Source organism: Miniopterus schreibersii, assembly GCF_964146895.1.
Source record: "Miniopterus schreibersii genome assembly, chromosome: 1".
NCBI lineage: Eukaryota > Metazoa > Chordata > Mammalia > Chiroptera > Miniopteridae > Miniopterus > Miniopterus schreibersii.
Window position 1 is genome coordinate 183,638,660 of NC_138101.1, and position 25,977 is coordinate 183,664,636.

At 45.8% G+C, this 25,977-nt stretch overlaps 1 protein-coding gene across 1 annotated transcript; it reads right to left on the minus strand.

Annotated features, from left to right (window-relative positions):
* Positions 1–3,960: 3,960 nt before the first annotated feature.
* ANGEL1 (angel homolog 1) lies at positions 3,961–24,350 on the minus strand. The gene is made up of 10 exons (XM_081151506.1): positions 24,191–24,350; positions 20,964–21,539; positions 19,805–20,031; positions 19,274–19,343; positions 17,924–18,357; positions 15,557–15,683; positions 15,142–15,252; positions 8,301–8,376; positions 7,628–7,791; positions 3,961–6,876 (listed from the first exon to the last, which is right to left on the minus strand). Exons 1-10 carry the CDS (start codon positions 24,264–24,266, stop codon positions 6,716–6,718), a joined length of 2,022 nt encoding a protein of 673 aa, XP_081007632.1. The 5' UTR covers positions 24,267–24,350; the 3' UTR covers positions 3,961–6,715.
* Positions 24,351–25,977: the final 1,627 nt, after the last annotated feature.

Here is a 25,977-nt window from a genome sequence, read left to right on the forward strand (position 1 = left end):
ACCACAGGGCTTGAGGGGAAGAGATGTGAGAGGGAGCTGGGAGCTCAGGTCAGGAAAACGGAAGCTGCTCCCAGTACAGGAGCCTAGAAGGATCCTGCAACCCACAGGTTCCTTCCACAGGGCCCTCTGGGGAGAAGGAAGCAGAATGAAGTGTCTACCCAGTTGCTGTCTGTGAGGGAGGGTGCTGATCATTCCAGTTGATAATGCCGAGCACTCCCCCTTCCTAGCTGAGACCTTGGGCCTGTGGAGACCACCAAGGGATACAGTGGTGCTTTTTAATTTATTTTTAACTGTTTTTCATATGTAGCAACCCCTCCTCCCCTTCGGGCATGTTTACACAGGTTCTGCTCCCTGGGGCTGGTCTGATTGCAGAGTTTCTGGGAGGCAGAGGCAGGGACTTGGGGCCTTAGTCACCATCCTCAGATCACCTCATTTCACTTTCTGTGAGAAACAGGAGCCTGGCTCCTCCTGACTCAGGACTGCCTTCCAGCTCTCAGCATGGGCTCCTCTGCTCCCAAGGGTGTGGGCTGCTGGCTGAGGAGGGGTCAAGGTGAGGTCAGAGAAAGCTGCTGGATGAAGGTGGGTCAAGTGGGGGGGGGTGATTGCTCCCCAAAGCCTGACTCCTTATGTTTGGTGCCAGGAAACTGAGTTTAGAAAGCCTGCCCACCCACCTAACTGCATCCTCTCCCTTCCATGGCCTCAATACGTAGTCACCCTCACCCATCACACCAGTCAACCCATCCTCCCTGGGCCTGGCTAAGTGGGGAGAGCAGTAGCCCCAGCCCCTGGTGCAATGGTGAAGCCTAGGGCCAGGGTTCTGAGGAGGAGAGAGCCCAGTTTGTCCCTGTCATCTCACACCCCACCCCTTCCAGCTGGGACTTGACTTCCTGGCCCTGGGATGGGTCTAATTCTGGCTAGTAGCCTGCCCAGAGGCCTGTGTGCACCTGGGCCTCCAGTCTGGGTTTTTTGGCTTAGCTGCAGCAGCATCCCCAGGCCCACCCTGTGGCCTTGGAGCACAGGGCGATGAGAGCTGGGCCAGCTGATTGTCTGTGTTCTTTTTGTCAGAGTTCCGCTGTGTTGACATCCCACTTTGGGAAGTCCTCCAGAGGAGTGTGGGATTGGAGCCTGGAGGTCTGCCCCAGGGCAGGCAAGGCTGCCGAGGCTGCCGTGATGCCAGCTGCAGATCTATCAGTATTGACCCCTCTCACCCCATCTTAGTGCTCCGCCCAAATTTCACTTTCTCTTCAAATCTGATGAGAGAAGCAACCAGGTGTGCTTGGCCCCAGGCTTGACAATGTGGCCGCCCTCTCCCTTGAGTTTGTGTTGGGCTGTGTTGTACTAGATTCTGTCCTTCCTCTTCTCATATCAGTATTGCACCTCCCCTTCCATGTTCACACTTCGTCTCATTCCTGTTCTCACCCTCCTCCCCAAGGGAATAAAGTCTCCCCCGCTCTGGTTGTATGGGCTGGACGGGAATCATGACATGTGAGCCTTGTCTCCTTAACTCTGGGAGCCGGGGCTGGAGCCCACCCCAGCCACCGCTGTCACCCTCGGCGGATTCGGGAAGAACCTGACCAGAGGTGAGGGGAGCCCCAAACCAGCCAACAGGAAACCCCACAGCCCCTGCAGCCATGATGAAACTTCTGGGTTCCTAGTCTGTCACCCTCAGCCTGCTGAAGCCACACAGCTCTTGTTAACCCCAACCTGGGAGATCTTTCCTGCTGGCTGTAAACGAACCCCTCCTCCTTCATACAGCAGCTTGGCCCCGAAGGGAGGCCGGAGCCTGCTCCCAGGACAGCATATATTCCAGAACCCCTGCTCTTCCTATCCTAATCCCAGCAGTCCATCTGTAACAGAAGAAGGGTGAATGTTCTCCTGGTTATTTCAGGAAACCATAGCAACGGGGATCTGAAGTCCCTTATCACAGTAACCAGTGCGGAATCTATGGAGTGAAAGCCACAGCTTTGGAAAACACGTGTGGTTCCATCCATCACCCAGTCCTCTGCATCATTCCTGATCTGGACCTCTTCCCGTGCTTTAACATAAGCCCAGAGTTGCAAGTAGCTTTCAGAGAAATGTTTTTTAGACCGCGAAGCATTTTTCACCTTTAACCCTTCCTCCCTCTTCCTGCTCTCCTGTCATTCAGCTTGAGAGTAAAACCTAGACCTGTAAGAGGAGGTCGAATACTTCCTACTTATCCCAGCTAGTCCCCACAAAATCCTAACTAGAAGTATAGTTTAGCACAGCAAGACTCCCTCACTTTTAGTAGCAGTGATGAGGCGCGGCAGCTGGGAAGAGGAGAGGCAGTCCATTGGAATCCGCGAATGTCTCAGACTCCACACCATTAAATAGGGACAGTTTTGTTACTTATAGGCTCATTTAAATCAGGTTAATACCAAAAAAGGGCCTTTCAATAAAGGTAACCAGAACGTGGGACTAACTAGAATTATACACCTTTACACAAAGACAATGTTGCAATTTACACATTCAATCCAGCTAACAACATACCTTTAACGGCCCTGTGGGTGGGCCTCAAATGAAAGCTGGGTAAGAGCTGGGCGAGAATCTCATGAGTCAAGCAGGCTCATGGTGGACGTGGTTGGCCACTTTCTTGGAACTGATGCAGAGGTAAATCATGGACTCCAGGAGGATCAGAGCCCAACTTTCTGGGAGTTTCCTCATTTCCTGCTGCCCTGCTTCTTTCAGGCTCATAGTACATGCCCATCTGCTTTAGGCACATGACTAATTTGGGTTGGACCTTTGGATGTAGGTAGCACTTCTCAGAGCCCTGAACATGACGAGATTGAAGCTCTGCCAGGACCTGACATCTTGACCAGTGTGTTGAGGGCAGTGTGGTAGTCATACCAAAGACTGGCCCAGATGCAGGCTCCCTGGTATCCTTAATGTTTGCCAAGCTGGTAAGTGGACATGCTGCTGAAGCCTGGCACGTGGTAGAAATGGGCCACCTCCAGTCAACGGAAGGGACAGCTCTCTGAGGCCAGCCTACTTGGGAACGTGCCCTCTTGAACCTGCAGCCAGAAAGGAGTTGGTCGTGGGAAAGACAAAACCTCCAAGAACTTAAATGTAGAGACTCCATTCCTCTCTACAGCTGGGTGAGGTCTCAGGCCTCAGGAGCACAGAAACTGATTAGGGTTGGGGCAGAAGGCAGAGTTCCCTTCAAAACACATTAACTTACATTCTCCTAACCCAAGCAAGATCTGCACCCCAAGCTCTCATCTGACTAGCCCTTGCCTGAAACAGTTTTGTTTTGCACGTTTGCTCAGGAGGAGAAAGAGACAGGTGTACCAGGCTGCGTCTCTAGCGCAGGGCTACAGGTCAGCTCTGTGCCCCTGGAGGAAACTAGAAGGGGTGGATCCCCCTACACCTGGGAGGAGAGAAGCCACACTGCACTAAGTAACCACTAGGGCAAGAGCTGGAGACACAAAACAGTTTAAAAAGAAAAACCAGCAGCAGCCTGGTTGGTAGTTTCCCTTCTCCCCAGTCAATGTTTCTGCCCTATAAGATAAGCTGTCTCTCATACTCCTAGAAAGTCTGTGTGCTAAGGAGCTTGGAGTGGCAAGAAATAAAACAAAGGAGATTCTCAATTTACCTCTGGGGTTTCTATTTCCTCAGGTGTAAAGGTAACATATGAACTCCTGTACTGCCCATCACAATGCTATTACCTACTCATAGTGGAAGTGAAGCCCTGGGTAAATGGTTGATAAAATGCTATACAAATGTTACGTGCCTCAGGCGACTAGTAGGAAACCCTGTAGGCCAGGAAAGCGGTCTCTGGGGATACACCTCAAAGCTTAGGAACTATAAAGTAATTCCCAGCCCATGAGCCAGTCCAGCCTGGCTGGGGAGAACTACCCATCCTCAACTCCCACGAATACTTTGGAATTCTTAGCAGCCCTTGCTTACCAACGCCCAAACAATGCAATTTCAGATCTGAAAATTCCTCACAAGTGGGAAAGATTATTACTTTAATTTCCATTTCACCAAGATATATGAACTGAAACATAAGGGTTAACTGACCCACAGTGACCAAGTGACTAGGCCAAGATGACAAGTGGTGTTTCTAATCCTAGGCTGTGTTCTTCCCACTGGGTCCCAACCCAGGGGGTTCAACAGGAGCACCCAGGTAGCTTTAAGTAACTCAGATTCTCAGAGACTGACTCAAAGGTGTGGGGTCTGGGGTTACATTCAGGTAAGGCAGAAAACCGCCCCTGGTTTCAGGGCTTCCCATGTGCATGCAGGCTTGGTGGACTTGCTGCTTAAGGAGGCTGGAGGAAGACAAAAGTACCAGAGGAGTGAAGCCCAGGAAGGAAGAGAAACCTTTCCAGCAACAGATGGCCCACAGCTCAGCTCTGGCTCCAGAATGCAAAAGAGATTATCAAAAATAGAAGCTCAGCAAGAGGCATCTGCCGCATGCACCATACCTCATAAAACTGCCATAGCTTTGACCAGGAAAACACTTCTCATTCCACTTTCCACACAGACCCTCCTGAAATGCAGTGTGGACTGGGGGGTGGGGGGGGGGCAGCAGATGGCACAAGAACAAAAGCAGCTGAAAGAGCTATTCTCCTCTAGCTTGGCAAGGATGGAGAAGAGAGCTGCCCCACAAGTCAGGACAGGAGGCTTCACCCAAGCCCTATCTCCCCAGGCCTCAGAACAGTGAGCTCTGCCTCAGTGATCAGAGGGAGAGTCCCACACCTTTCTCTGGTCTAGATTTAGGACTTGAGACCCACCACAGGATCAGCCTTCTCTGCCCACTCATTCTCCAGGCCTTCTATCCCTGTGCCCTTCAGGAGCCTAATAAAAGAACCAACAGGAAGGGGGAAAGGTAAACCTTTATTTGGAGAAATGAATTTAAATGACCACTTAAAACCCCCATTTCATTTCTGAAACAGAAACAAATAGAACAAAAGATTGTCTATCAGGCTACCTGCCCTCTGCCATCTTCAGCCATTTTTAACTGCATTTCCTGGCAGGAGAACAGCAATGGGCATTGTCTTAGAAAACAACTGAGCACTGTCTTGAGGTCATCTCAGGAGGTGCAGAGAGAGAGAGAAACAGAGTGAACGGTGGGGTATGGACAGACAGGCCTGGGGCTCAGACAGGCACATGCCCAGTACATAGGAAACAATGTTTAAAAATACACACATAAATTTCCCAGAACCTAGGTGTGGAAAGTTTATAACCACAAACACAGCAGAAGAATTCAAGCTGGGTCTTTGGCTTTAAAAGAAGGGAGAGACCATTAACGTCTGGCTAAATGTTCCTATCTCCAGCCTCTCGGCTATCCCTTCAGTCCTGCTCTGGAGGCTGAGTTGGGAACAGAAAGATCAACAGGGCCAACAGTTTCTGTGAGTTAAGGGATAGGAGCAGCAGCTGGCCCAGGAACACCAGGGGCCACACCCAGCAATAAAAGATTAAGGTATGCAGGTGACACATGTGGGCACCGGGATTCCCCTGAATGGGCCAGGATAGCCTTGTGCTAGGACAGGGAAAGCAGAGGCAATGATCAGCCAAGGCCTTGCTAGTTTAAACAACTCACTTTTGCCCAAGGCTGCATTTCTGCTGAGAAGGTTTGGCCTGAGCTAAATAGCAGGTTTTTCTAGGGAGAAAATGGAAGGGAATGAGGGAGGCAGCAAACAGTAAAAAGTGGTGGGAGAAAGGAGAACAAGTCCCTGAGGTCCTGAGTCCCAGCTGAGGCAGCTGCAGAGCCTGCCACCTCCTCCCCTACTGGAATCCCCACCCTTGCCCCATGTCGGCGGGCTGCAGAGTCCAGTGAGACAATTGTTTCCTAAGGGTTCTTTCTCCTCACCCTGAAGGCGTTTTAAACCTCAAATCACTATCCAAGCCCACTGACCCCACACAAACTTCTGCCCTCCTGAGCGCAGCCTGGGAAAAGGGACAAGCCCTAGTGAAAGCATACTGGGCCTGTGGGGAGCTCTGGGTTAAAGGCTCAGAGGCCTCTGGGGCAGGTAATTCATCCCCAAATTTGCTGTTCCAGGCCGTGGGACCCATTCATTCCCAGGGCTCAGATGATGAGTATGCCTGGCTGGCATGATCGCCTAAGGAAACGCAGGATAAAAGGAGAAGGGCCCATGCCCCACTGCTGCCTGGCAGCACACAGATACCAGGTCATGCTCTTGACCAGCCCCTAGGCCAACAGTCCCTGATTAGAAAGGAGGCTGATCAGAGGCAGGCATGGCCACGCAGAGCAGTCCCATCTTGAGAGGATGCACACATACTATACACATCTCACACGTGTGTGCCTGGCAAGAGGGCTGGGTGCTGAGGTTGTGAAGGCAGGGAGGAGGTCGGATCAGAAAGTACCACCAAGAAACGGCCTGAAAGCAAATAACCAATGAGATCAATAGCTCCCACAACCCTGGTAATTAAAAATCAAGAGGAGCGCTGGATACATGGAAGGAAAGGGGTACCCCCCTTCAGCCTCTCCAAGGGCCACCAAGTATGTGGCACAGGAGGATTAGGAAAAGGTTGGGGCAGGGAAGGGACCACAGGCAGAGAACCTGGACAGGCCCTGAAAAAATCTAACCATGGGAAAAAAGGAACAGGGAGGGGGAGGGCGAGGGAGGGGATGCAAGTTTCTTGGATCTAAGTTTCCAGAAGCATGGGATATTTCCACAGTCTCTGATCCAGTGAGCTCTTCTGGAAGAGCAGCTCTCTTCCCCTGGAAGCCCCATCATGGGGCGATGACTTCCATCCCGAAGCTGGCCAGCAGGCAAAGGTGGTCTGAAGAGCAGAAGGGGTTGGGTAAGCCATTGGCAGCCCAGAGAATCTCTTCAGAGAGGAGGGAGAGACGGCCCAGGAGCTTGAGAGTTCCGTCCTGATACAGCCTGCGATCTGGGGCACAAAGCGAAGCCAGTGGTTAAAGCAGTCAGTCACAATGCATGGGGAGGGTGGGGCCTATGGAAGCTATGTGTTATGGAAGCTGCATCCCCTTGGCTGCCCACCCTCCCTCACCTCCTCCTGCTGCCTCTAGGTGAGGCCTCATTTTCTCATACTCCATGATATATCAATGCTTGAAGCAGGTTGAGTTCTGGGGGACTGTGGCAAAATGGAGAGTGTATGCCCAGGTCCAACATTACAAGAACTTATGAATTTCCATAAGAAACTGGAAATCCAGATTTTTCTATAAAAAAATCTTATTTTTAAACACAGGCAATCAATTTAAACATTCTAAAAGACCTACTTTAAACAAATAGACATGGGGCTGATAGATTGCTACACTGTGACCACTGGTATGGAATGAGGAGAGAGGAAACAGGGTCTCTAACCTAACCAAGTTCCTCACTAACCAGCTGCCACTGAACAAATCCAATAAACTCATGATGCTCTATTTTCACCTCCAAAATAGGGATGGAGAGTGTTTGTTCCGCCCACCTCTAATGACACAAGGATAAAAAGAGAAGTCAGACAAGTGGCCTAAGGGAAGTGTGATGAGGATGACCAGTGCTAGGTAGGTACGAAATCTGCTCTTTTGCTGGTCAAGTCCCAGCAGTCCAAGCCATGCCACAAAATGCCTGACCTACCATCAGTTGTTCCAGGGACTCATGGGGGTGGTTTCTAGGAACTCAGGATCCACCAGGCTTACCAGTCCTGTTCCCATTCTCGCAGGACTCAGCTGAGAAGAAGATGTAATCCACCGTTGTTCCGATACCCAAGGGCATTGTGGTGACCTCTGGGCGGCAATGCTGGGGCAGGAAATGAGTATATACCGAGGTCAGGTGGAGGCAGTGCTGTATGGTGCCTACGGCCCTAAGGGATGGAGGGGACAATTTCAATCAGCAAACATTATTGAGCTTTTCTCAAGGTTACTTTCTCTGTGGGTTTTATCAAGTATTTTTAATGAATGATCCCAAATAACAGTCTCAAAAAATTCCTCCCCATGCTAAGAGGCTGATGGTCTTAGCTAAAACTAGCCTAGAAACAGACACATGTATACTCAGTCCCCCTGACATTCCTCACCCCCACTCTCCACTTGCCAGCTGACGAAGCATACCTAATATACCCCTCCATAGGTCAGCAAGCTCTTCTGTGAGGCCTGACTCCCTTGAGGAAAAGTGTGTGGACTTTTCATCTGCAAGAACCTGGGTGAGTCACCTTTGGTCTCTGTACACCTGTATATCCCTCCATAAGCTTAGCAGGTATTAGGGGAAGGGAGAGCTCAGCAAAAAATGCTCGCCCAAATTAGCCTCAGGAAAACCAACAGGAATCTCTCTCATATACCTGGAATGCAAGCTGAAGGGAACTGGAAGAAGGATTACCTGGGGAAGACAGGCTCAGGCTCAGGCTCAGATGTGTCTTCCTCCAGAACTGACTCGGCCCAGCCAGCAGGTCGTTCTGTAGAAGACCGGAGAGAAAGATGTTTTATCATTCGCAGACAGTGAAGCAGGGTCAGAACCTTGCACCCTGAAATCCTTCTCGGGTCCGTGATTGGACTGCTCCAGAAGGGTAAAAGGAAAAAAAGAAGGGTGGAAGAAAATGGACCAAAGTCAAGAACCTCAGGAAGGCAGACATAGGCCTCTAATGTAGCCATTTATCTTCCTTGACTCAGACAGAACCTTTTCTTAAAATTTAAATTTATTTTTAAAAGGTACTATAGTCACATGGTACAAAAATCAAAATGTTGAGAAAACTATCACTAAAGTTTCCCTCCCATTCTAGGTCCCTTGCCACACAATTTCCCTGTCCAGAGGCAACCAATGGCACCACATTTCTGGTATATTCCTCCAGAGATGTGCTATCACACACCATCCATTTTGTGTGTGTGTGTATGTATAATATATATGTACATACACAGATGTACACATACGCATATACATAGTTATACACACATGTATATATACACATATGCACAAAGAAGACACACATTACCAGTACCAGGAAAGAAAGAGGGGATATTATTACAGATCCGACTGACATTAATGGGTGTTATGGACTGAATGTTTGTGTGTCTCCAAAATATGTTGAAATCCTAACCCCCCCAATGTGATGGTATTAGCAGCTGGGGCCTTTGGGAGTAATTAGATCATGAGAGTGGAGCCCTCATGAATGGAATTAATGCCTATGAAAGGGATCCCAGAGCAAATATCATACTTAATAAAGAAAACAACAACTAAGTTACAGGTCTTACACTTCTCTATTTCAAACTTATACAAAGCTAAAATAATCAAGACAATGTGGTACTAGCCTAAGGATAAACATGTAGATGAATATAATTAAGAGTCCAGAAACCCATATGTCCATGGTCAACTGATTTATCACAAAGGGACGGCTGAGTGGAAAATGACTGCTAATGGATATGGGGTTACTTGTGGGGATGATGATTTTGGTGATGGTTACACAACTCTGATATACTAAAAGTCCCTGACTTGTATACCTTAAATGGGTGAATTTTATGGTATGTGCATTTAATCTCAATAAAGCTCTTTGGATAAGGAAATATTACAATTTCATGCCAATAAATTTGATAATGTACATGAAATGAAATATTCCTTTATATATTTTATATTTCCCTGTTAATTTGGGTTTTTTTATTTTTGTTGCTATTATAAATAGAGTTTTCATTGTATCTTTTAACAAATATGTCATTATTTTTATATATGACTACTATGGCTTTCTGTTAATATTGTACCCAGCTACTTTCCAGAATTATCTCAATGCTTATGACGGTTGTTAGTTGATTCTCTTGGATCACCAGTTATATAATGATACTGACAGAGACTAATAATTTACCCCTCCTTTCCATTTTTCACTTCTATTTTCTTACCTATATTTCTATTTTCTACTTCTAATTATCTCTGAACTCAGTTGAATAATGGTAGTGATTATCCTTGTCTTGTTCCTAACTTTGCTACTACTGTTTTCTTTAAACAGTATCCTGGTTTTTGGAGTTGAGATAAACTCTTTTTTTCAGGCCCACGGCAGATCCATGCCCTCCTCCCACTATTCGCAGCCTCAGAGCCTAGTTCCAGGGTGCACTGCCACCACCACATGTTCCTACTAAGATAAATGTACTGGAATGGGGTAAGGGATGGTCTCTTTTTCCCCCTAATTTAAGAGAGCTCCTTTTAAAAGAATCTATAATAGATGCTGAATTTTAACAAATATCTCTGACATCTGTAGGATGCTTTTCATATATTTAAATAGATTTCATATATACATATTAGCATGATAAATTATATTAATAGACTTTGCAATATCAAACTATCTTTGTATTTCTGATCAACTCCATTCGGTCATGGTGTTGCCCTTTCAATGCACTGCTAGGTTCTGTTTCTGATCTTTTATTTAAATGTTTCTGCGTCAGTATTCACAGGGGAGAATATCAGTCTGTAGTTTTCTTTTTTTGTGTAATTGTCAGGTGTTGGTGTCAAAATACTTGCTTCATAAAATAACTTGGCCCCATTCTTCCTCTGTGCTCTGCAGCAATTTAAATAGTAGTGGAATTACAAGTTCTTTAAAAGGTTTGATGACATTCTCCATCAATCTGAGCCTGGTGTTTTTCTGGGGCTGCATCACTGAAAACTTTAAATTTTTTCTCTGTGGTAGTTATTTAGATTACCTCTCTCCTGCAGTCATTTTTTTAGTAAACTACATTTTCTAAAATTAATATATGCAACTAAGTTTTCAATTTCTTCGCACTTAGTTGAGCAAAGAACCCCCTTATAATCCTATTAATACTTGTGTATCCGGACACTTTTACTTGCTCCTTCAACAGATTAGCAAATGGGTTTATCTAGTTGACAGTGTGTTTTCACCAAAACACCAACTCTTAAGAGTTTACTAGATCTACTATTTTTCTTTCTAAATTATCTTCATTTTTATCTTCTTTCTTTCTGCTTTCTTTCAGTTTGTTCTGTTTCCTAACTTCTTAATTTGAATGCCTAATGTACTTACTTTCATCTTTTTTAATTAATATAATTCTATGGTTCTATATATTCCATATTATTCTATGATTTTTTTTCACTGAACAGTTTTAACTATAATCCCACAAATATATGGTATTTTCATTATTATTTTTTAGATATTCTGCAGTTTCAGTTTAAATTTCACCTTTGACTTAAAAGTTGTTTAAAATTTACTGAGGTTTTTTAGGTGGTATAATATATAGTTAACTCTTAAGAATTTCCTATGAAGACTTAAAAAGATGTCTCTGTTTTACTTTCAGTGTTCAGAGTTTGATACATATCTGTCAGATTTACCCTATAACATGTTACTTAAGTCTATATTCTTAGTTATCTTTTATCTACATGATCAGTTAGGGAGTAAGAAAGATGAATTAAAACCTTTTACCATCAGTTATTTTCTATTATTCCTTGTTAAATCCTAAAGTTTTCACTTTGTGATTGTTGATAAAATGTTACTTGGAGCATAAAAATTCATAGCACTAATATCTTCATTTTGAGTCACACCCTTTACCATTATGATATGCCAGGAAAATCAGCGACCAGCAGGACACTGAAAATGGTTTCCCCCAGTCCCAGGTTCTGTCCATGCAGCACTGTGTACAGACAGCACTGTGTGTGTGGAAAGAGCACTAGCACACAGGCCACAGAGGCCTCCACCTGAGCTTCAACATCTTCTGGGCCCATTCAGCACCCAAGTAAGCGAGTGGAAGCCAAGCAAGTAAGTTCTTCTGCAAGTACTAGGGAAGGGGATAGTAAGTTGTGTCATGCATGGGCCAGAGAAGCTGGATTCAGAACTTTCCTGGTTAGAAACTGATCAGAGAGCCTTTGCTCTATGACCATCTGGTCAGTTTGTAAACAGCGGTTTACAAAAATCACCTATTAGCAATGGTTTTTTCTGTAATGCACTTAATTGGGCACATGGTTTGTGGTTAAGTGTTAAAAGACCTGAAGGGGTCAATGTTAAGTTCAAAGCTCCAGAGTTTCTGTAAACATGCAAGCACTCATGAAAAAGAAAACATAGCCAGGCGGGGCCTGGCTCAACGGTTGAGCATCGACCTAGGATCCAGGCGATCAGGGTTCGATTCCCGGTCAGGGCACATGCCCAGGTTGCGGGCTGCAGCTGATCAATGACTCTCTCATCATTGGTGTTTCTATCACTCTCTCTCCCTCTCCCTTCCTCTCTCTGAAATCAATAAAGATATAAAAAAAAAGAAAGAAAACATAGTAAGCCCTTCCAGTGTCTTTATGAACCATATTGGAAAGACAAATAATTAATAATTGAAAATATATGTAAGCGGGGGCCTTAAAATTTAGATTCCATTCTCATTAATTATTCCCTCACAAAGGGAGTTGGGGAGAGTGGGAATCACAATGTTTTTTATTACACAACCTGGGCAATGTAGAATACTCCAGTGCAACGCAACGTCAACTTGTGGGAAAGTTAGACCGTCACTACCTAGTACTGTAGCTCCTTTTGCAACTCAAATGCTTTACATTAAAGTCAGTGTCAGTCAAGTTGACAAGTTTTGATGTGCACAGTGGATTGGATTACTCTGGTATGGGCCTGGAAATATTATATGGTAGGACATCTAAAGGTATCCTCTAGAAAAAAGATCACACGCTATGATCTCATTGTATTGCACTTCAGTCTTTCTACTCATGGTCTAAAAATGGTGGTAGCTTTTTAGATTTGGAGTCTTTAAAAGAGATTCATCAGGAGCCTTTTCAGGAGGGGTACTGAACAAATGGAAGGGCATGTTCACAGTATGTGGTGAGTGGGTCTGGTCTGTTCACCCAAATTTAATCTCAATTTTCAAAAAACTGTTATTATTTTGCATTGTTAGTGAACTGGGTATTTTCCCCCTATATACAAAGTGACTGTAAGTATGTATTTTAAAGGTTCTTGGGTTTAATTTTGTTAAAACTGAAATGCTTATTTTATGTTTCAAATACAGCACTGATTTAAAAAATAATAATAATCTAGTGTTAACATGAAATTATCTATGTGGGATCCTACTACTATTTAACATTAGGATTTTATAATCTTAAAACACTGAGCCACCACTTCCCTGCCTGAGCCCAACTGATACAAGCACTATCCCAGTTCCAGGCACATGCTAGCTGCTCAATGCATGGCAGCCATCATCATTATTATATATTGCTACAGTTGTAATAATACATTTACCTTTGCAATTTAAAAAAAACTGAGCCATTGAAATATTCACAGCTCTGTGCAAAATGCCAATTTAAATTAAATTCCTACAAGAAAAAAATAAATTGATTGCTTACCACCAGTCCTTTTCCTATAGTTTTTTCCAGTCATTGCTTGGTTATTTTAAGTTAGTCTTCTAACATTTCTTCAAAAAAGGCTTTTGGTAGAGTATAAAATTCTTGAGCCATACCTTTTTTCCTTGAAGCCTTGCTCCCGTCTTCTAGAGTTAAATATTAATGTTAAGAAGTCTGACGCCAACCTGATTATTTTTACCCTTAAAAGTAGCCCAATCTTTTTGGTTCAACCGCCCAAAGGATCCTTTTATCTTTGACTTCTGGTAACTTCACTAGGATGTTAGTGTTGCTTCTCCTGTGTCATTTTTTTACTGAGACATGGCACATCCTCTCAAACTGAAGATTCAGATCTTTTCATCTTTGGAAAATCTTCCCTGAATCACACCTTTAAAGACTCCTTTTGTGCCACTGTACTGATTTTCTTCTTTGTGAACTCCAGTTCTGTGTTGAATTGCCTTATCTTCCACTACTGTCATTTTCTCTCTGGTCCTTTTTATCCTTTCACTTCCTTTTTATTTTGCTCTCCCCTCTTGTCCTGTCTCTTGTCTTGTTTTCAGCAATATCTATTCTTTCTTGTGCTGCATCCATTTTTGTCTTCATTTTATGTCATTTTTAAATTTTTTATTCCATTTCTTTCCTCAGCTCTGCAGCTTACATTTCATCTTCTGATGTCTTGCCATGTGCCTGAACTTACATTTAAAAGGCAATGGTTTTATTTTTGTGCTCTTATTTTATAAAGGCAATTGCTTCATTTTTTAATTCATGGAAAAAAATAATTATAATTTTCATATGCTCCATGGCAAGAATTTTTGCCTTTGAAGTAAGTATTCTTTATCCGCCTTTTATTTTTCCTGTCCTTCCACCTTTTCTTCTTGTAGTATTTTAATACAGCTCTCATGCTGTTTTCTTTGGGGCAGCCCAGCTTTTAATTAGTTGAGGTTTTGCTACCAGTCATTTGTACAAAGTTTATATAAGGGAAGATTAAAGATGCATTCCAAGTAACAGAAATTCTCCTTATGACACAGGGTGTGTATGGGTCCTTTTAATCTTTACTTCTCCCCAGGCAAAAGCTAGGTAGCTCTGTATATTCCCCCCTGCCACTTAGACCGCTCAATGCAAATATGGCTTGATTCCTTCATCAGTCTTTCCTCTGCTGCCTCTTAGGACTAAAACAGGTTGAGATAATGTCCTATTACAACCTGTGCATCCTTTCCTTATTGATGGAACAAGGATTTTGGTTTTGTGCTTCAAGTGCACTCCTCACCTTGGAGAAAGGCACTCGGCTGGCTCTTTTTGAGATCCACATGCCTCACAGATAAGTCTCCCCACACTTCTTCCAGCACCCCTGCATGATCTCTAGTACTCACAGCCATTCCACTTGTGCTGTGGTTCATAGTTTCAGGTATCTCCAGATCTTGTTTTTTCAAAGACGGAGTTTACATTTCTTTATTCCATTTTCCTTGTTGCCTCAGAGTGGTTTCAGAGACAAGAAGAGTAGAATATCAACTATACTCTGCTGCATTCAATCTGCAAGTTTTCAGTAGCACTAACTTATTACAACCAGGACTACTGTCACCTTTTGATCCTCAAAGTCCTATCATGTGTATCTTCTCTCCCATATATGCTGACCACAAGCTAGTTAGTAGCAACTTATGCCTATAAAGGTTAAGTGGCTTACTCAAGGTCTTAGAGCTGATCAGAACCCAGGTCTTGACTCCTGGTCCATGTTCTTACAACATGCATGTATATGGCCACTAAACTCCACTGACTTTCCTTCTAAGCATACTTACTACCAGAAGCTGACCTCTAAGAATTATACCTAGGAAAGACTAAGAAATCACATAATTGATAAACATCAGGGGTAAAGAGGTTTAAAAAAGACCAAGAAAACAAGCTTTGTTCCCATTACCTGGCTTAGTATCTGTCACTCCTTCCATAAGAACCAGTCCTACTGGTCGCTGACAGGCAATGCTGCAGAAGCGGAAACGTAGCAGGAAGTCTCGGCTATACTTAAGTCTCTCTGTAAACCAAGAAAAGCCATACAGTAAAAGAAAGGAAGAGGAGCCACATGCTGAGCCCTCCTTAATATCAAAAAGCTTCCAGCATAGGGACACAGACAAAGTCTGGCTCAGAAGACAAGGAGATTTTCCAAAGGCTATGATTTAAAGTTGTCCATATCATTAGGTGGCCAGGAGGACAATGAGAAAAACAAAGGAACTCGCTAAGGGAATTGAGGGCATTACACTTTCTCGTCATTGAGGTGCCAGCGTTCTCCCAAAATGGGCAAGAAGGCACAGCCAACCAAGAACATGGCACATGCTCACCTGATCTCTTGGGATGACAGGACATGACATACTGACAGCCATCAGTGATGCCCAGGGCGCTGGGCCATAGTGGGGCCTGCAGCTTCCTCTGGTAAAGCTGATGGGAGAAGTCTTCCTGTCCAGATACCTACAAGGAAAGAGCAGGTTGGAATGAGGAAACCAAGATGTAAAAAGGAAACAGCCCATTTTCGGAGACATGGGGACAAATATACACACATACGGTCACATACTACATACACAATATAAGCAAAACGTACATCTTAGGGGAAGATTAAAAATAAAGAGCTAATTAAGACTTTTTTTAAAAACTAGAAACACTGAAATGTCCACAAGACAAGAAAGGGGTAAGAGAGTGAGGAGTGTGAGTCAAAGAGAATAGAACTGTATGAACATGTGATCCCTTAACTTTTACCTCAGAAAAATTTTCACAATTTTTCACAGAGAATATCAACTTTCAGGGGCTTTAATGTGCAACGGGAAAAGGTTATCCTGATCTTTGGATCTTCTGGATCAAAGTCTAGCATCTTAAGCCTATTATTCGGAAACCACAGGGTTGGACCAAATGAGAAATGCACCAAAGCACTTCACCGTATCTACGTCACCATCCTCAGTCAAAGCCAATGAGCAGCCTGGGAACGAACAGAACGTAGCAGGGGAAACATTCGGCAACATCAGTCATCTGCATATCTCCAACACGTGTAGCAAAATTCCCTTTATTTCACTTAACAACAAATATTTGAGTGCCAACTATGTAAGATACGAGCTAAGTGCTGGGAAGAGAGCAGTGATAGGCACAATCTCTCTGCCCTTAAAGGACATAAGTTTCCAATATGCCACCTGAAGTAAAACAGACCTGGAATTTAATGGCCATTTACTAGCTGTGAGACTTTGGGCCAAGTTAGTTAACTCTTGGGTTCAATATCCTCTACTATAAAATGGGATAATAATACCACATATAATTAAGAATCTTGATAATAATAACCACTACCAAATTACTGACTGCTTCCTTAGTTCCCATTACCTAGAACTGGAAAACACTTCATGCACATTATTTTATTTAATCCACCAAACAAACAAAAACCCTCTGAAGTCGGTCCTATTATATCCCCAGTGTCTAGATGAGGCAAATGGGGCTTAGGGAAGTTAAGTACCTTGCCCAAGGTGGCAGAGCAGGGATTTGAACTCAGGACCGCCTGGCTTCAAAATGAGTGCTCTTAATCACTAAAACTAACGGCACCTGTCACAAGGTAGGCACTTAGTAAATTCTTTGCCTGTTTCCTGAGCTCCTTGATTATAGCAACTTTCTGGCAGGATAATGCCTTTCTCTGCACACATGGCAACCAAGACATTGCTGGCACTTGAGTAACCTCACTAAAATAAAAGCCCAAAGTGCTCAATGATAATTCAGTCATTTTGTGTCCTTTCTCCACTGTGCCATGCCAAAGGTTAAGCAATAAGTTAGATGGATCAGTAGAAGCAAAACAGAGGAACAGGGAGATTAAGTGACATAAAAATTAGCACAAGTTGAATGCCCATCAGCACAGCTAAATAAACTATGATAAACTATGAGATATCTATGCTATCAACATTCAGCAGTTAAAAGGAATAAGATAGACCCATATACATTATTGAGTGGGGAAAAAAAAACAGCTACAAAATGAAATATACAATAATATATCATGTTTATAAGCACACACACGATAGATTATATATCAGCTGTTAGAAGCAATCACAGCATAATAGTGGAGGGGAGAGCTCTGGGGCCAGACCACCTAGTTACAAATCCTGGCTCCACCACTAATGACCTACATAATCTCAAGTAAGCAAATTATTAATTCCTCTGTGCCTTAGTTCCCTTATTTATAAAATGGAGGCAATGATAGAAACTGTGAAAATTAATGAGTTAATACATGTGCTTAAAATAGCAACTGGCACACAGTAATTGCTTGATAAATGTAAATTATGATTACATTATCGTGAAAACACAGATATCACTATAAATACACAGAAAAAGACCTGGGAAAATGCCACCAAACTTCAGTTATTACTTGACTTTAAGGGGAGAGGCAGGAAATGTAGGGAATGAAAGGGGCTTTGGCCCAATTTTATGATATTTGAATTCTTGTAAGGATGCACTTATGTATTACTTATAGACTAAAAATAAATTAATGACAAAAACTGAAAGGATTTCAATATGCCAAAGGCACTCAAGAGTTCCTAACTTCCAGGCTTTGGGTACAAGGAAGCAGGAGGGAGCCAGAACAGGTCTAACTTAAGTCCCTGCCACAGAAGCAGCACTGGATGCCAAGGCCCGAATCTCTCCCTAGGCCATGTTCCCACCCCCCGCAGTGGCCTGCCCCATTTCACCTTCCAGGCTGGCATCCCATGGTATTGGAGCTCTCCGTCCCTGATGAAGTTGTAGAGAGGTGAATCAGGGACGGAATTCAGGTCCCCACACAAGATGATGGGGCAATGGCTGCCATCTGACAACCTAGCCACTTTGTCCACTTCAGCCAAGAGAATGGCCATCTGGGCCAACTTGACATCACCTCGGCGTGGGTTGTACAGGATGTGGGTATTTGCCACACACAATGGGGCCACTGAGACTTGCCCCAGGCCTTCTGGGACTAGTGGCTGCAGCAGCAACACTAAGCCCACATTATCCCGATTGAGGAGCTCCAAGCCAGGCCGGAAGTACTCCACAGGGCTGGCACAAAGCAGACGGAATCTCGTGGGCTTGTAGCAGACAGCACAGCCATCCGTCTTACACCCGGTCCTCCTCTTGTAGAAACAGGTAAAGCCTGCAGGAACACCCCACCAAGGAGATGGATCAGAGTCCTTGAACCCTGAATCCCTCCAACCAGTGGCAGTAACCCAGGTGGGTGTGCATAAGAAATTGCTCCTGCTGCTCAATAATGGGAGTTCTTGCCCTTGCCAATTCCCTGGTTCTGCATTGGTTCCCTTACAGTTTCAACCAGATGACTGAGAGGCTCTAAAGGAAAGGAAGGAGAGAAGGGTTGAAGCAATATAAGCTGACAAGAAAAGCATGGAATCTAAAGTCAGACAAGTTGGCCCCGGCCAGTGTGGCTTAGTGGATAGAGCATTGTCCTGCTTACCAAAGGGTCATAGGTTTGATTCCCAGTCAAGGGCACATACCTGGGTTGCAGACTCAATCCCCAGCCCTGGTTGAGAGACAACCAATTGATTAATGTGTCTCTCTCACATTGATGTTTCTTTCTCTCTTTCTCTCTTTCTCTCTCTTTCTCTCTCTCTCCCCGCTCCCTCCCTTCCATTCTCTCTAAAAATCAATGGAAAAAATATTCTCAGGTGAGGATTAACTAAAATAATAATAAAATAATAATAAAATAAAGTCAGACAAGTTGGAATCCTAGCTCCTCAACCTACTCGCTTTGTACCTTTGTGACCCTGAGCAAGTCACAGAAATTTTGAGAACCACAGTTTCCTCAGTGTAAACTGAGGATAATAATACTCAGCCTCACAGGGTTGGTTACTTCAAGGATTAGATGGCAACATATGTCACAACTGCTTTAAAACTGCAGAACTCTACTGTCTTTCTCACCCACATAAAGAAGGAGCTAGCTTACAGGTGAGACTGAGGGTTTACTGAGACAAAAGGAAAGCATGGTGTCTTCGGGAGAGAGAGCAGACAGGGCTATGGGAACAAAGACTGGCAAACACGCCAGGGTGCCGCATTACCCATCATTCGCAGAGAGGGCTCCAGCTGCTCCCAGTAATGATCTTCCTGGACTTCCTGGAGACACAGGATCTGGGAAATTGACAAGGAAACCAATCATTCCAGAGTGCCCAGAGTGCTGAATATAACTCCTGCCCTAGGAGTAGGTAACTGTGGCCAGGTGGACAGCTGCTACGGGTCTCAGGCAGGGTCACATTGAAACTTCTCACAGGGCTGACTCTTCCCAGATAGCCAGCCCCAGCAAAAACAGGCCCAGAGTTAAGCTGAGGAGACCAGATACATATACTGGATTTTCCTGTTCCTTGAGTTCCTCAAGTCTCCCTCCCCTGCACAAAGGTGCTAGAGTGCACCTAGGGAGAGTCATCTCAGCATCTGCCAAAACTCATTTACTTCAGGCAGACAAGCTCCAGCCCCAGGAAGGACTCCAATCATATGAACAACTGTGGGAATGAACTCATTTTCTTAGAGCACTGAGAAACAGCCCAAGTCCAAAGCAAATGCAAGATGCACTGCCCTCCCCACTCTTCACTCACATCAGGGTCCCAGTGCTGGAATTCCTGCATGAGATTCGCAAAGCGATAGTTCCAATTAAGGATGTCTGGGTGGCAGTGCAGATAGAGCTCGGAGCTCTGCTGCATCAGGTCCTGGGCCAGGATGTTATAGGACATCAGAGTGAACTGGAACTGAGGGCCATCCCCTGCCTCCAGGCCCTGAGCATCTGGCTGAGTGGAGAAATCCTCCCATTCTCGCCACAAGATTTCTGCAAAGGGTTGGGAAGAAGAGGTCCATGACAAGTACATGTTACCCACAGGCCCCACCATCTCCACTCCTGACTTAGGGATACTGTGTCTCAAGTTCCTTTTCTCACCTTCCATGTCACCCATCCCTCTCTGTGGCAATCTGAGCAGAACTCTAAGGACATTCTCAGACTAGACAGTAAACTCCACAAAGCCAGAGACAATCTTAGCCTGTTCACCACTGTATTCCCAGTACCTAGCATAGTACCTTGTACCTAGTACATGCTCAATAAATATAGGTTAACAATTCTTACAACTGACAAATCCATTGGTCTCTGTGGAATCACTCAGGTGAATATGCTTAATGGTCACCTGAGATTAAAGACACTTCTAGAGTAATCTCAGCCTTGGGTATTTTCTAACCTCTATATCTGGAAAAGTTTGTAGGGCTAGAAATCATATGTCCCCCATCTCCCTTAACACACTGAGCTGCATAGTGGATTTCAAACCTATATGAGCCACACAACTCATTCTTTAAAATTTAATGGAAGCCAAATATGTACGACAGATAAAACTGGAGTTATTCTGGTTCATGCAGAGTGCAGGCCACAAGGGCTCTCCACCCCTCCTCCCAGAAAGCCTTTGGATCACCTCCAGAGAAACAATAGCATGGAGAATCAGAATTAGGGTCTGCTTTGTTCTGCCACTACCTAGCTATATGACTTTAGGCATGTCCCACTACCTCTCTGCACTGGGATTATTTCATCTGAAGACCATGGGGCTAGATGAGATAATTTTTAAGACCCCTCTAGATCTGACACTGTAAGAGTCTCAGAAAAAGAGAATGCAGTGGCAGAGCTCCCTAGAGAGAATCTTCTTTAGGAATGGCTCTGCCCACACCCATGACAACCTGACAATCTGCTACCCTGGCTCTCTCAGCCAGTTTCAGACTCACCGTGATAAGGAATTTCTACTGGGGGAGGCTGCAACTGCCCCAGGCCCTCAAAGGACCAGATGGGAGCCTCTTCCTGGGGCATAGGCTCAGGTGCTATGCTCCAGGCGACCACTGCAGGGTCCTCTTCCCACTCCTCTGCAGCCAGGGCACCCATTGGGAGAACAGCACAGTCTGCATACTGAGGGCCTGTCTGCATGGGGACAGCTGCCCACATCGGGCCCTCGACCTCTGGCAGTGGCTCCTCTCCTAGGACCTCAGGGGAAGGTTCCTCCAGGTTCTCTGCTGCCTGCAGGTCACTCAGCTGCATGCTGGACCACTTGTCCTCGGAAGCAGCATCCTGTTCTCCAGGATTATCCATCAGGAGTGCCAGGCTGCTCTGGGCTAGTCCCTTATCTACCAGGGGACCCTCGCTCACAGTTGAGAGCAACTGGCTCGACCCTTCTTCTCGCCACTGCTGCAGCAGGCCCTCACACTCTTCCTGGTCCAGGCCCTGAGGGGCCATGGCAAAGTCACCCTCTATCTGGGGGGACGAGCTTTTCGCCAGGAGGGCATTTTTTCGACATGTGAAGAATGCATCTGAGAAGAAAGCCAAAATACCATGTTATAAGATACAGCACCGCCCCACCCACACTCTCCTCCCAACTAGAATGTGAATCCCATACAAGAAGCATATTCACCTTGCTCATCACTGTTTCATCAATGAGCCTACCCATTTCAGTACCCGGAACTTCGTAATCAGAGTGAAGTGCTTACTATGTGGCAGGCACTATTCTAAGTGCTTTACAAGTATTAACTAATTTATATGGTAGGGGTTGGATAAATATTCAGTGTGGGAATAAAAGAATGGCTGACTCACATAATCTAGGACAGAGATGGTCACATATAATCACACCTCTATAGCTAGAGGTTAAAACTCCTATGAAACATCAACTCTCCGGTTCTAAGAGCCACATTACATTGGAACCAGAACTTGATCATGAATTAGAACTGTGGGTTATGGCGTAGCACTGAAATTAACAAAATCACATGACCTTGGACAATGCCCCTAGTGAGATGGACTTGCTTTGACTATAAAAAGGGGACAGGGGAAGTGTGAACTAGATAATCTCCAAGATCTTTCCTAGTTCTATAAATCCCCTAATCTGTGAACACATTGCAAAGGAAAAAGTTCTAAAGTAGTCAAGAAAAGTGTCTCAAAATCTATATAATTGACTTAACAAAGGCCCTTGGTGCTCTTCTCAAAGCTATTTATTCTACTCATAAATCTTCACAAACTTCATTCTTAGCTTTCCCATTCCATAACACAACAGAGGCTGGAAATCAGAAGGTGCCAACAAGTAACAGCAAGAGACAGCTATCGTCTTTCTGCTACAGCAGCCACAAATGACAGCCAACAGGCAAGAAAGCAGGTGGGAAAAAACTCTAAAATTAGAGCCCCAAACTCCATGCACAGTATTCTGGTGCAAGCACTCCCTACACGCCAAATCATTTATGGCACAGAACAAGTGTCAAGCATGATGCTGACCCTCAATCACGATTCATTTTATCTACTTTTTTTTTTAAGGCAAGAAAACTGTCTAAATGGTTCAAATGTTGACACTACTGTATGGCCTATGTGGATTTAACAGTGGTTTTCAACCAGTGATGACTTTGCTCTTAGGGGACATTTGGCCTTGTCTGGAGACACTGTGGTTGTCACAGCTGTGGGGATGCTACTGCATCTAGTGGTTAGAGAGTAAGGATACTGCTGAACATCCTACAGTGCAAAGGACAGCCCCACAACAACTTATCCAGGTCCAAATGTCGATAGTGCTGAGACTGGAAAGCCCTGCTTTAAACCCACTGCCTGGGTTGCTGGCTTTAGCCTCAGGAGCTTGATAATTCCATGTCCTTGGAAACAACCTCCACGTATAACAGATGGCAAACGTTCTTTTATTTACATGTGTGCTGTTACCAGTTTCCAAATTTAGTAGGTTTTTGTTGGTGGTGGTGATTTGTTTTTCAGCAGCAGAATCCTTTTATTTAAATTTTAAAAATCTGTAGAAACCAAATAAAGTTAAGACAAGTGGGACTTCTTTAATTGGGGGGGGGGGAGGTGGCCCCTCTTGAGACCCCTAAAACTCTTAGTCTAGAAACCTCTGGACTAGCAGTCATGAAGGCCGCCATACTGGACGCTGGAAGAGCTCCAGAAATGACAGGAATATGCTTTAGTTCTCTGAAAACAATTACTCCTATGGCGTTTCTCATTCCTCAGAAGTAGACACGCCGAGTGCCTACTATTTTCTGTGCAGTGCGCTAGCACTAGAGACGCGGTAAGCCAACAGACACGGCCTGCCCTCCCTCCTGGAGCTTGCATTCTAAAAGCAGACAGGCAAACATTTTATACGAAATATACATAATAAATCACACACACACATTGCGTAAAGTTCCGGAAAGGAAGAGCACAGAACACACAGCTGGACCCCTTATTTCTAAGAAAATACCCGTTGGCCTGTCCTGCCCCCTAAATTGCCAGAGAAGTCTGGAGTCCCGCAGGATCTCTGAAAGGAACTGACGGTCTCGGGCGAGCATCGGGGAATTTAAAGACCAGGAATGAAAAGGGCAGGCGGGTCGTGAAAAGTCAAAAACTAGCTCTCTCCTCTCGCTCAAGGATCACCTGGGCATTGCCTCCACCCCACTTCATCTCCAAACGCACAGCCTCAGAGCTGAGGTTTAAACGCGGCTCTCGATTCCGAGCATGTTTTTAAACCAAACGCTGCACCGAGAGAGCAGAGCTGAGAGGTGCTGGGGAAGGTGAGTGTGCGGTTAACCCCGGGGAACACAGGGACGTCCCGGTCTTCAGCCGGCCGGCCCGACCCTCAGAGAATTCGGGCATTCGCCTAGGCCCGGAGTTGCCCACCCTTCCCGACCCCCCAAAGCAGTGACTCAGCGGACCCCGACCTCTCTGCACCTCGGAGCGGGAAGGCGCGGCTTCTGCCCCTTCCCCAGGCCTCCTCCGCGTTAACTGCGGCCCAACGCCACGGGCGTGAGCAGGGCGCCGCCCACAAGGGTCGTCCGCCGGGCCGGGGCCTCCAGGAGTTCGGGACTGGCACCGGGGTCGAGGGCCGCCCCCCGCACCTTGGCGCTGCCAGGGGAAGGTGGTCGTGAGGCCCGACGCCGCACGCCGCCTCAGCCCCGCGGGGCCGGCCCGGGCCTGGCTCCCGCCTGTGAGGACGCGGGGCCAGTACCTGAGAGGCCGCGGGAGAGGGCGCGGAAGAGGCGCGCGGCCGGCAGCAGCAGGTAACACAGGCACGACGCTATCATGGCCGGCCGCCCGCGCGCGCGCGCGTCCGCCTCCCCTCTTCTCAGCAGCCCGCGGGATCTCCCCAGCTCCGCCCCGCCCCGGCTCGCCCCGCCCCCGCCCCGGCCCCGGCCCCGCCCCCGGCTCCGGCCCCGCCCCCGGGGCGGCTCAGGGGCCCCAGCTGAGCTTCAACAAAAACTTTATTGGGAGCGTGTCTCACGCGGGGGCGGGGACCTGTTCCCATGGCAATGGGCGCAGCCTGGCTCCCGGAAGCCATCAACACTCAGCACTTTGAAGTTAAGCGTCATGCTGGAGGCTCCATAGTGTTATTCAAAGTGCACGATTTCATTCCCACTTCTGCCGCCTAACTTGGGGTCCACCCTGTAACTTCTCCACCCCTCAGTTTTCTCATCTGTAAAATGGGGGGGCTGGGCTTTCTCTAAGGCTTCACCCAGCCCTGGCTTCTATAATCTCACCCTTCTCAGCCCAGAGAGAGGAAGGAGCGAGTTCTCCATTTTTCTCTTTTTCCTGGCCCTACCAGCTCCCCCAGCTCAGATTCTAGGTCACAAATTGAGTCCACACCTTTGTCACTTCCTCATCCTGTTCCAAATGGGCCCTCTTTTAACCTAATCTAAAAAAAATGGGGATGTCCCTTTGGTAAGGAAGTCAAGAAATGGGGGGAAAACTTCCACAAGGGTAGGGACCAAGTCAGGTTGGTTGGTTGGTTTTCATTGAGGTCTCTCTAGTGTCAGGCACATAACAGGGACTAAGTGAATCTGTTGACTGAACAAAGCATACGTCCCTAAATGAGGGCCAGGTCTTCTAGCAGTTCCGTGCTACCCAAAGACCTCTTTGAGTCTCTCTTTCCCGTTCTTCAAGCGCAATCTTCCGCCCCAACCACACTCAGAAGGAGGAAAGGCTGTATGCTACCCATTGCAGTACCCAGTGTCTGAGCTGCGCAGTTTCCAACTTGTGGCTGGAGCTTCGGTGGTTCAGGGAAGCCCTCTGGGGAGTCACCAGATCCAGGACCAGCTGGATACATCATAATACTGAGAGGCTGAAAGGAGGAAGAAGGCAAGAGTCAGTACTGTGGCCTCCCCGCTCTTTTCCCTTAGCCCCAGAGAAGTGTCTGCCTTCAGGCAACAGCACTCAGGCCCCAGGAGCAATCTGAAGGTTGGGAAGCCTCTTGGAAATTAGTGCACAAATGTTACCTAAGGGGCCCCCAAAGTCAGGCCCACTCCTTTGATGTGGCTTAATTAAATATTCCTTTCTTGTACCTTCCTTCCATTTTGCCCCGGTAGTTACCTAGAAGTCCAAGTTCCAAAATTAAATCCTAAATCAAAGTATTTATCTAGAGAGTATTTTTATCATTTTGTGAAATTAGGGTTTCCTTATCCACTTGGAAAATGTTTTAAAAATAAAAATTCCTAGTCCCTACTCCCAGAGTTATGGGGTGGGGCCCTTAAACACTGACCAAGTTACTCTGGTGTACATTTTGGGAACCTCTGCTGAAGGACATAGCCTCAATTGGGCTACTCATTGCATGTATGGGTAAAGTGTGTCAGGCTAATTGATGCCATATTCTTTCAGAGGCTTTTCCTGAGGCCAATTAAGCAAGGCTGCCCTCTGAAAAGAGTAGGATGATGTGAGGATCACAAGCTTTGGAGTTAGACCACTTGCGCTCATATCCTGGCTCTGCCACTTTCTATCCATGGAATTTCTCAGGTACCTAAC

Bases quoted from the DNA above. Each gene is read 5' to 3' on its own strand.
- ANGEL1 (XM_081151506.1), bottom strand. From the start codon at position 24,266: ATGATAGCGTCGTGCCTGTGTTACCTGCTGCTGCCGGCCGCGCGCCTC. The intron at 19,344-19,804 runs GTGAGTGAAGAG...TCAATTTCCCAG, and splicing joins TCCAGCACTGGGACCCTGAT to ATCCTGTGTCTCCAGGAAGT. The intron at 15,684-17,923 runs GTGAAATGGGGC...CTTTCCTTGTAG, and splicing joins ATGGGATGCCAGCCTGGAAG to GTATCTGGACAGGAAGACTT.